A 10,857-nucleotide genomic window follows, 5' to 3' on the forward strand; every position below is an offset into this window, starting at 1 on the left:
GAGCCCAGTGTCCATGACATCACGGAGTCCATGGACACTTTGAAATACTAAAATATCTAAAAACACATTACCCACGTAAAAACCCCAGGAAAGTGTTTCTTGTCTCCCAAACAACATTAAAAAAAGATCTGGTTGCAAAAGGGGTGAAGTGGCTCTTTAATTAGAAACACTTTAATTAAACCTGACCCTAATTATTCCCCAAAACTGATCCATTTCAAAGAGGGGTAGGTGTAGTTTCATTTTAGGGATGTTCTCATCTTTCAAGCCTTGTACAGGGATGCAGTGGACACACACACAAACAGCTGTTTGCCATCTCCAATCTAATTTCTATGACTGTGCATTACTAATAGGATGGATTACAAACCGGGTACACACACACATGAAAACAATTTCTGCAACTGTTTGTTTGATGTCTCACAGCTCATTTTTAAAACGGTTTCAAAGCAGCAATCATTATTTCTTAAGTTTATATTAAGAGCATTTCTGCTCTTGTGCTGTCATTTGTCTCATTACCAGCGATGCAGGCTTAGCAGACCGGATGCCTGGCTGCACATTGCCCCCTAGTGGAGAAGGAACGGTATCTCTTTGTTCTCTCTCGCTCTCTCTCTGACCTGACACTGCACTTTCTGGCAAAGTTTCAAGCAAGTTTATCCTATGATTCCTGTCCTGTCAATGACGCCTCATATAAACCAGACATTATGCAGCATACTTCAGGGGAGGAATCAAGAACCCTAATCTCACCTGCTTCACTAACAGAATGGCTTTGTTACAAAATTTGTGATAGATGTGAAAAATGATCTATAATATGTAAATAACATACCGGTACACTACTATTTTTGAAGGTTTGCAGTAGGTAGGTAACCCAAGTCCTGGATTTAAAAATGACAATACTTTATTATAGAGATATTAGAACTTTGGGTATTACCGGTATGTTGCTTGTGAATGGAGATATAGTATTTTGGAAGGTTACTATTGACTTATGTGACTTGAGGTGGACTGGTATTTGGCTGACAGTTAAATGCACATCCTTCAGTTGCCATGCCAACCTTAAGATTTATCATTTGGCAAATTGGCACATTATTCAAATTCATACAGGCAATTTCTACAGCTCAAACTTAAAATAAATAAATGTTTAGCTCATAACTCAAATTCCAAAATCTAAGACAAGTAGCAGTTCTCTACAATGTCCTCTCTCTCCACAATGCAGCTTGGCTAGCTAGAGAGCAACAACAGTGCCATCCCCTGGGCTTAGTTGGATATGAAAGTTGCTATTTACACAAAGGTACCGGTATTAACCTATTTCAGTTTGTGTTTGCTTTCTTTGTGTATCTTTTGAGGTGAGATATTTTAATAAGCCTCCCAGGGTATTCTTTCACATATCGCACATCTTCACAATACTTCCCCCTCTAATTTCTGCATTTTGTCATTTTATAGATGCAATTAGGTGAACCAAACTAGAATGAATTCAAGAGTTCATGAAAATGCTCCTATCACTTTATCCTTTATTTCACTGCATGGTTACTTAAAATGCCAAAAATAAATGGATGCATTCACACCTTGGTACAAACTTTCTTTTCCTTCTTTATGTTCCAAAAAATATTTTGTGTTAGCTTCACAGTTTTGCCCTCAAATCAAGACAATACTTAGGAGCAGTTGCAGATAGTTTCACACAAGTGTGACACTTCAAGTATGATATTGCTCGATACAGGCTGGCATAAACTCACTCCTGAGTTTATACAGTGACATGACGACAGCCCGCTTCACTCTCCTCAAGAGTTTGACTTATTACGTTTGACTTATTAAAGTAACAATTTCTCAGATTGTATGACTTGGATAAATGATGGACAAGTGATTGATGCTAGTGGGAAGTGAGCTTTAGCCACTTACAACAGATGTGAGATAGTAGATAGAGCTATTTTTGTTATTTTTTAAATGGCCAAAATAGAGATGCGAGGTTGAAAGTGATTAAACAAGCTTTTCCACCTCTCTCGTGTCATTGTCTTTTTATCTCCACGGTCATTCCAGGATGACACAGCCAGGATACTCCAACCAAGAAGACCCAGAGTTGGTCTGCATAGAGACTGCATATGAGAAACACACTGGCCAGTCGACCAATAGTGACCAGTGGAGATATTTGTGTTCGGAGTGTTGGTGACTCAAAACCCTGTCCTCATAAGTTCATTGTTCCATTTCCTAGAGCCAGGGTCACCGTGTTTCCTCAATGTCAGTCCAAACATCAACTGGATGGTTGAACACTGATCAACATTAGCTTTACAGCGAGTTAAAATCTTGCATGCAGGAAGGTGTACATACACCGACTCATCATGTGGTGTACTCTCACTTTCAGTCTCAGCGTGTCACACGCTGTCATCTGCTGCAAAACTTCATCTAAAAGGGCAGCGAAGTGGAGTTTCAAACAGCTTGAAGAAGGCAGAGCTTCTTCAGAAGAGCTGTTCCCTCACACCAAGACAGAGTATTGTATGAAGAAGGCTGTTGCATCTCATTTGGCCATGTAGGCAGCAACCTCCTTCTCCAAACTCTGAGCGAAACGGTGGTTGAGGAAGAGGAGCTGTCCGTGAGGAAGCAGCCGGTTGAGCAGAACATCAATGCGGTCGCTCTTCAGCAGGACCTGAGCAGCAACACATGGGATTTGAAAACAAAAATCAGACCCATCTGAAGTGAGTGGTGCTGTACTTGTGCTGTACGTGCTGTACGTACTGTACTGTACTGTACTAGCCCTCCTCCCTGGCCTGTGTGTGTCTGTGTGTTAGGCTGTGCAACAGTGACACTTGGTGGTGAACAAAAGCTATAACGCTATTTTCGTGCTCGAACACAGGGACAGACAGACCCAGGGACCCAGCCACACACATAGCTGTCTATAGGAGTGGTTGTACCACTCCTATAGACAGCTTTTATATGCTGCCTCTTCTTCTTGGAATGATTTGCAGAAGCTATCCTAGCAGATCACTTTGGGGAAATTTAAATCTAGCCTGGATAGGGAGACTAGTACTATTGGCAAACATGATCGCTTATTTTGTTGTCAATTGCTGCACTTAGAAGTTGTTTGTAACCATTTTACTTCCCGATCCTGTTTTGCACTTTAACACCCCGAACGCCCGGGGGTATTTAGGACCATTAAATCAGAGCGCCCAGCGATTTGCAGCAACGGAGCACATTCAGCTACATCCAGGCGCTATCCCGGATGTAGCTGAAGTAGCTAGATGTAGCCAAAACACCCCCGAGGCGATCTACAACAACGGGAGGTATGATTAATTCTAATGAGACTAGCGACGGGACCGCGATGGCCCGTCTAAAACATAATCTTTGCTTAGAATTGGACGGAATGATTTATTCACATTTTAAGATTTTCGATCTGATCGGCTAAAATGGGGGGGAACATTTTGGATGACGTCCCAACCGGAAATGACATCGAATGTTGCCCAACAGACGCTCCCAGCCTGTGGAGCTATGCGATCAATAAATCTCCGTCCTTTTATTAATCTCCGTCCTGAGCGCTGGGCGTTACTATTCGATAGGACGGAGAACTCCGTTTATGCCGCTCAGGGTGTTAACTAGATATTGTGTTCACTTGTGTCTAGTGTGTGATATATACAATACTGTATTGTTTGTCCATTGTTGCTGAATCTTGTCATCGTCATACTTGGAAAATAGATTTGAATCTCAATGAGTATTTTAACCTGGTTAAATAAAGGATATGATGGTGATGATGTGATTAAATATTGCATTTGAGAAGGCTTTACTTATAAGCAATCGAATAAATAAAAACAAATAACCACTTCACTTCATAATGTACCGAAATAGCTAATCTACAAGCTTACAGTGCATCGCGTTGCAACACATTGAAGCTTGTAGATCGGCTATTTTTCGAAAATGTTTCGACATTGTTTAACCTATAATGATTGGAACATATCGGCTGCATAATTGCAGATACCGATGTCGTCAGAATGGTAAAATAATGACCGATATTATATAGTAGTCGTGCTCTACCATAAAGTGGAAACTGAGTTGTTAAGCATTATGTTATGCTTTAGCTGTTGAAAAATAGCAGATCTACAAGCTCATAGCGCGGCACCGAGTGCCGCGCTATGAACTTGTAGGTCTGCTATTTTTTAAAAATCGTGAAAATGTGCCTCAAATCTTTGAATATATATTATTACAGAGTGAACATTTTAACTCAAATCTTTGCTTCTGGGGAGGTCCATGGAACAACATATTTTCAGATGGGGGTCGGTGGCCAATTACATATCATTTTTGGCGTCCTTGACATGAAATATTGAGCACCACTGATACAGAAACATAAGGTTTTTCAGAAAACTTAATTTCGACGTGGGGCCTAAATGTGTTAATGGTCCCAGGAAGCTACAGCTACAACGGTGATCAAATCTGTTCGACTGCAGTCATTTCTCACCGCCGGTGCTTTGTTTGTTTTAAGCGCCACCTTCCATGGTGTGAAATTGAGTTGCCATCATTTGAGCAATTGCATTAGCATCACCACTGGTGCGCTCAAACTGGTGAAACACTGTTCAAATAAGAGATTCCCACCAGTTAAAATGTTATCAGAAGCACAGATCATAAACTGAGTTTATGGCGAATAATAATGTTGAAATCAATTGGATTAGATTTGTTTTATGGCTTATGCAGTTGACTGAGATTGAAAGAGACTGCTCAATCTCAATTGATGGAAAAATAATTAAGAATAAATGAATGTACAGGACTCGCACGTTTTTGTCCCTGTATTTAATTACTTCAGTTAAACACTAAACAATGTAGACTATATTTTATGAACATTCAATATACTGTATTACTTTTTAACCTCCTTACAACTGTTGCCTGGCTTTTCTTTCTACCTACGACAGCCACACAAATGTATATATAGGACAATGAAGGGGGCACTACACATTTCCAGGAAAGAAGTGGTCAGCAGAGGATTTTCCTCATACTTGCTATCATCCTCAAATTATTCTATCATGGCATAATGAGCTCCACGGTTGATAAACGTAAGTGCAGAGGCGCAAAATAGGACCATGAATTATGCATCTCCCAAGTCATGAATCTCAAGTTGCATGGGAGCTCCAATGTATTAAATAGAACACGGGATGAGGAAGTGCATTATATTAATTTGGACAGCATAATGCTACAGAGGTTGTAACACTGTAGATTTCTGCAGTACTGTAGAACAATAAATACCCACCACGTGTCCCTAATATTTTTTATGGGAGTAGTGTTTGGGTGTACAATTGTTTCTGGATTGAATACTCCTAATTTAGACCCAATTGTTTTGGGGGGTTCAGACACTCAACAACAAAGGTGGGCAATGTTAAACATAAGACCAAAGTAATTTGATGATTAAATTTTTTTTTTCTCTCATTGTGCATTTACTCTCACTGGTGTTTTCAGGTCAGGATACCGATTGTATGATACCAGTTCTCAGCTGGGCATACAATGACCAGCGGTCATTGTGTACCCAGCTGAGAACTGGTATCCTGCCTCTGGCTATTGAGGTAGGGCGGTTTTCAGCAGTGCCAGAAGAGAATATATTATGTAATGTATGTGACCTAAATGATGTGGAAAATGAATTGAATTTTATGTTTTATTGTACCCTGTATGATGATTTGAGGGTTCCACTATTTGAGGCAATGCAACAAAGAAATCCTGATCTATTCTGGGAAGATGGACAGAAGTTAGACTGGTTATTTAATAATGAAGTATTTAGGACAGCCCAGTTTGTTTCTAGAGCCTGGAGTAGAAGACAATCCCAGCTCTTCAAGTAGGTACATGTGTCTCCTCAGAGACGAAATGTTTTTATAATCGTCATGGGGGCCCAGCCCCAACATCCTGCATAACTAAATTCAGGACATGTGCGGTGCAGTGAATGTAGACAGACACTAGTTCTGTCCGCCTCAGCAGGTTCTGTGTTCTGTCGCTGGGTCGGCGGTAGGTTTCAACGGCAGGCTGGCATCGCTGTTGCCAGCCAGGGTGTTCTTGCTGGTGGTGGTTTCATTGTGAACAAGTAGCCTAAGCAGAGTACAGTACTGTATGCATACCCTACCTGAAGGTGAAAACAAGCCACCAGATTAGCATTTGATCTGCATTGTGTACAAGAGGACAGGCAACGCGGTCCACCCCCCACCCAGGACAGAAGAGGTGTTAAAGGTGCGTTCAGACTTGGAAGGGATAGAGCGGCACGATTAAATACAAAGTCAATGCAAAGACGAGAATTGCGCGAACGGCCGCGGCGCGACCTGGCGCAGTATAAACGGGACGAACCGAGGCGAATATATATAAGGTCTAATTCCTCATGGGGGGCGAGGCCCCGTGGCCCCCACGGACTCTACGTCACTGTGTCTCCTGTCACAGGCCTAATGGTGTATTTTATTTTATGTTGTATATTATGTAATCTGCCTTGTAAGGATCTAGAGTGTATTAGTCAGTTTGGTATTGACTTGATCATTGTTTGCAAACCGTCATGTCGGTTTATATCATTGTTTATGTAAACTGTAAAAAGTGTCCTGTAAGTCCATAGGGGCTGGGCTTCTTCGGAAGCATGACACATAAAATAATCAATCAATCAAATGTAGCCAATGAGGAGAGAACTCAAACAGATCACAGGATAAACAAGTGAAATGAGCAGGGAAAAATGGAAATGGAAGCTGATAAATGGTCGCTCTCTCAGCGACATTAAGCCTGGCTATTGACTCTAAATGTACAAATCAATATATTTTCAGTTAACTTCCAAGCTTTTATGCCAGAATATAAAAGAATCAGGTTCACCTCACTCCCAGGCCCCAGCATCCTGAGGTCCTCCAGACAGTGTCTGGTGGCGTTCTTCAGGGTTGCCTCAGCCAGCAGCAGGTTCTCATGTGGCTCACAGACCAAAGTGAAGCCCAGGCTCTGGACGCCCAGCCACAACACGCTCCTCTCCCCAGAGAAGGGCTCTCCGGCCCTCAGCCTGAGGACCCCGCTGTCTGCCTCCTGGAGGGCCACCACCTCCTCCCCGAGGACCGCCTCCAACAGCACTCTGCCCGCAGCCTCCCTGGACAGCACCACAGCACTCCGCACCTGTCTGAATTTCAATTTATTTAATTCACTTCAATTTGAGAGATAAGATTCTTTATTTGCACTCACGGAAATTCATTAAACCTCTTGAACCCCCAGGGCCCTGCAACCATATTCTGGAGGGAACATTGGCCATAAATAGCCGATCTACAAGTGCTTGTGTTGTGAGCTAGTAGATGAGCCATTTTTGGCGAAGAGATTTGGTGAAGTACAGAGCCAACTCAGGTCCAGTTTACTAAATCTATTCTAGAGGGTTTTAACTTTTAAGTGGTTCATTCTTCCCAGCTTCCCAGAGAAAACTGTAAATAGCACATTCTCCATGTAATAATGATAATCAAGTAGTTGTGTTTAACTCTGTTAAAACCACACCATATTTGACTTCCCATCAATGTTAATCCAAGCATAGGCACACAGCTTTGAAATGTCACACTTTAGTATTAAGGGATTCTTAACAGATATTGTGACTAATTTGATTTGATTGATTGAAGTATTTATTAACAGTTTGCAGAATTACAGTACATTTCAAGCAACAGCTCAATACAAAACCTGTTAACTGTGAGTGGACGACACCATAAAGCATTACACTTGTTCACAAGAGGGTCCACCGTTTTCAATTCATCATAACATTAGAGACGTACAAATATACACTTCTATATAGCCCAAAAACAGGAAATCATCATAAAGGAGGGGGAAAAAACATATACAGTGAGGGGGGAAAGGGGTAGGTGGGGGATTCAGATTACGGGGGCCAGTTTCGAATTGTAGCCGTCCGTAGGTGCCCTTTGAGAGCAGTTTTGAAGGAGTCAGTCAAGGGATTCACATGTCTTAATGACAGTTGGTAGGGCGTTCCACATTTTTGTGGCATAGGAGTGAAATGAATTTAGTCCCTTGTTTGTGCCGAATCTGGGTTGCACATGGTTTGTTGAACTCCCTCTGGTGTTGTGGGTGTGGACTTCATTGACATTAAGGAAGTATTTAGACAGTTAGGTACATGGGTATCTTGGTGGTGTATAGAATCTTGTGGACCTGGACCAGACCTAGCCGCAATTTGCAACTCTAGATTTTTTTATAATGGGATGAATCTAGAGTTGCAATACCCTCCATTGACTCCCCACTCATCATTTTGCGTTTGCGATCTGCTTGTCTTAAACGACGTTAAACTCACCAACATTGCAGCTGTAGTCCAAGCTTGAATTATTCTCTTTCAATCTGCAAAGCTTGTTTTTCATAAAAATCCCCCGTAGACATGTTATGAGCTACTTTCTGTCAAGAAGAAGAAATGTTGGAGTTTGGAAGCGCTCGTTTTTATTAAGGGGTCGCGCTGCTGCCTCCTGCATTATGTGCAAATGCGAAACAGATGCATGCAGACGTTCAGTGACTTACGACGAGCGCTTCCAAACTCCAGCACTTAGAAAAAGAATCACTTGCACAGAATTTCTTGACAGAAAGTAGCTCATAACATGTCTACGGGGGATTTTTATGAAAAACAAGCTTTGCAGATTGAAAGAGAATAATTCAAGCTTGGACTACAGCTGCAATGTTGGTGAGTTTAACGTCGTTTAAGACAAGCAGATCGCAAACGCAAAATGATGAGTGGGGAGTCAATGGAGGGTATTGCAACTCTAGATTCATCCCATTATAAAAAAATCTAGAGTTGCAAATTGCGGCTAGACCAGACCCATTGCAAGATGCTGTACTCTGTCGTCAGCCCTACACCATTCCAGCCTGTCTAAGTGGGCAGGGGTGAGGTTCAATCAAGAGAGAGAGTCCATTAATCAGCTTCACTTTCACTTGTTTATCCTGTATCCAATATAAATTTTCTCTCCTGGCAACCTAAAAATGCATTTTCTGTTTAGAAACAAAACAAATACTATAGCAAGCCTAACAAAATAATATCACTTACACCTAGCCCTTTTCGGGACCCTCGGTTACCTTTTCTGAATTTTGGACGGCCTAGCTCTGGTCCATAGCACTAATACCATTGCTGCTAACTTACACCTTTGTAGACTATCCCAGTGTCCCAGAGATATTAGAGAGTTGTATCAAATGGGGGTCCGTGACCGTCACCTGATCAGTGTAGTGGCAGATGAAGCACTCACCTGGCCACCGTTAATAACTTCTCTTTCTCTAGGAGTCTCCTCTCCTCTGGACCAAGCTGCGTGGTTAGGACGCTCTCATCTGGTCCAAACACACGTGAATACAACACACGACTCTCCCCAGAACCAAGAGCGCTCACCGGGCAGATTGTGTGAATCAAGAAACACTGCACCATGTTTATTTGTGTTTTACTTCAAGACTGTTCAACAGCTAGGTCCTAGGACAGGTTAGAAATGATGCCAAATAAGACCACAAACCGTTCTCTCACACTTCCGTGTTGGTCATATGACTTATTTCAGAACAACGCTGTTGCGTTTACGTTTTGCAGACACCAGGTGGCGCTTGGAAATGGAAAATGAAAGCAGCTGAGATGCAGCATATTGCATATAATCTCAAATTGTAGCTACAATGAAGCCTATAATACGGAGTCCCAGCAGTAGTTGATCATGAATTTACATGATCTAATCTAAGAATGAATGAAAACGCGTTTACTGGCTGTGAACCGATAAGTTACAAAAACAGCTGCTGTGTGTCACATAGACATAGTGAGATGATATCTACATTCACAAGAGAAAGAAAGCTGTGTGTGCAGAGCCGGACTTACCGTTGGGCTAGGGTGGGCTGAAGCCCGGGGGCCCCCGACTAGGGGGGCCCCAAAAAAAAAAAAAAAAAAAAAAGTTTTTTTTTTTTTTTTTTTTTTTAATTATAAAATTGTAAAGTGAAATCCAATTCAAGTGAAATGTGTGTATTGTTATTGTATTTAGTTGTATTCTGGTTAAACCATTGAGAGCTTCTGCCTGCCTGCCTCTCTTTTTAGGGGCCTGGGTACCCCAAAATGAAAACAAAATAGCCCAAATTTTTTTCGGCCTCGCGGCTGCGCCGCTCGGCCAAATCGCGGGACGCACGGCTTCGCCGCGCGCCCCAAGGGGGGCCCTCAAATTTGCTCCAGCCCGGGGGCCCTCAGCAAGGTAAATCCGGCTCTGTGTGTGTGTGTGTGTGTGTGTGTGTGTGTGTGTGTGTGTGTGTGTGTGTGGCGTGCGTGTGTGTGCGTGTGTGAGACAGACAGACAGACAGACAGACAGACAGACAGACAGACAGACAGACAGACAGACAGACAGACAGACAGACAGACAGACAGACAGATAGATGTTGCAGGAGCTTGATGTAGAAGACCCCAGAATCATCAGGTCATAGCTAGCCTTGGTGTTTGCATTAAGGTCATAGCAAACAAACAGCTGTTACATGGTCACACTTCCTTAAGTCTGAGAGAGGCCCCATGCATGCACGGCCCCTCTCAACACACACAAGTCTTAGGAGGAAGAGAGAGAAGGCATATTCATCTTCCGTTGTCAATACCAGTTCCTCAATAACCTGAATGAATTGTAGTAACTGATGGTGATAATATGATTGGTGTGGGTGTTAACATGTAGGCACACACTTAACAACTACACCCAAGACAGCTATTACATCATTTTGTCAACATTCACTTTCACATTCAAGAGCTGTGAACATGAGATATCACTGCCATGTGTAATGATTGACTAAGATACATATAGGCTACACTGAGTGGAAGTAAGCGAGAGGTAATTGTTTGCAAGACCAACAACCGATGACTACCACAAAGTGTTACCAGAATTTTTCACATTCAAATGACAAAAACAGTGTTTGCTAAAGAGCTACATC

At 42.2% G+C, this 10,857-nt stretch overlaps 1 protein-coding gene across 1 annotated transcript; it reads right to left on the minus strand.

Annotated features, from left to right (window-relative positions):
- Positions 1–1,485: 1,485 nt before the first annotated feature.
- Positions 1,486–9,452, minus strand: ap5s1 (adaptor related protein complex 5 subunit sigma 1). The gene is made up of 3 exons (XM_079528222.1): positions 9,177–9,452; positions 6,793–7,084; positions 1,486–2,629 (listed from the first exon to the last, which is right to left on the minus strand). The coding sequence occupies exons 1-3, from the start codon at positions 9,347–9,349 to the stop codon at positions 2,501–2,503; spliced, it is 594 nt and encodes a 197-aa protein (XP_079384348.1). The 5' UTR covers positions 9,350–9,452; the 3' UTR covers positions 1,486–2,500.
- Positions 9,453–10,857: the final 1,405 nt, after the last annotated feature.

Source organism: Electrona antarctica, assembly GCF_951216825.1.
Source record: "Electrona antarctica genome assembly, chromosome: 18".
Classification (NCBI taxonomy): Eukaryota; Metazoa; Chordata; class Actinopteri; order Myctophiformes; family Myctophidae; genus Electrona; species Electrona antarctica.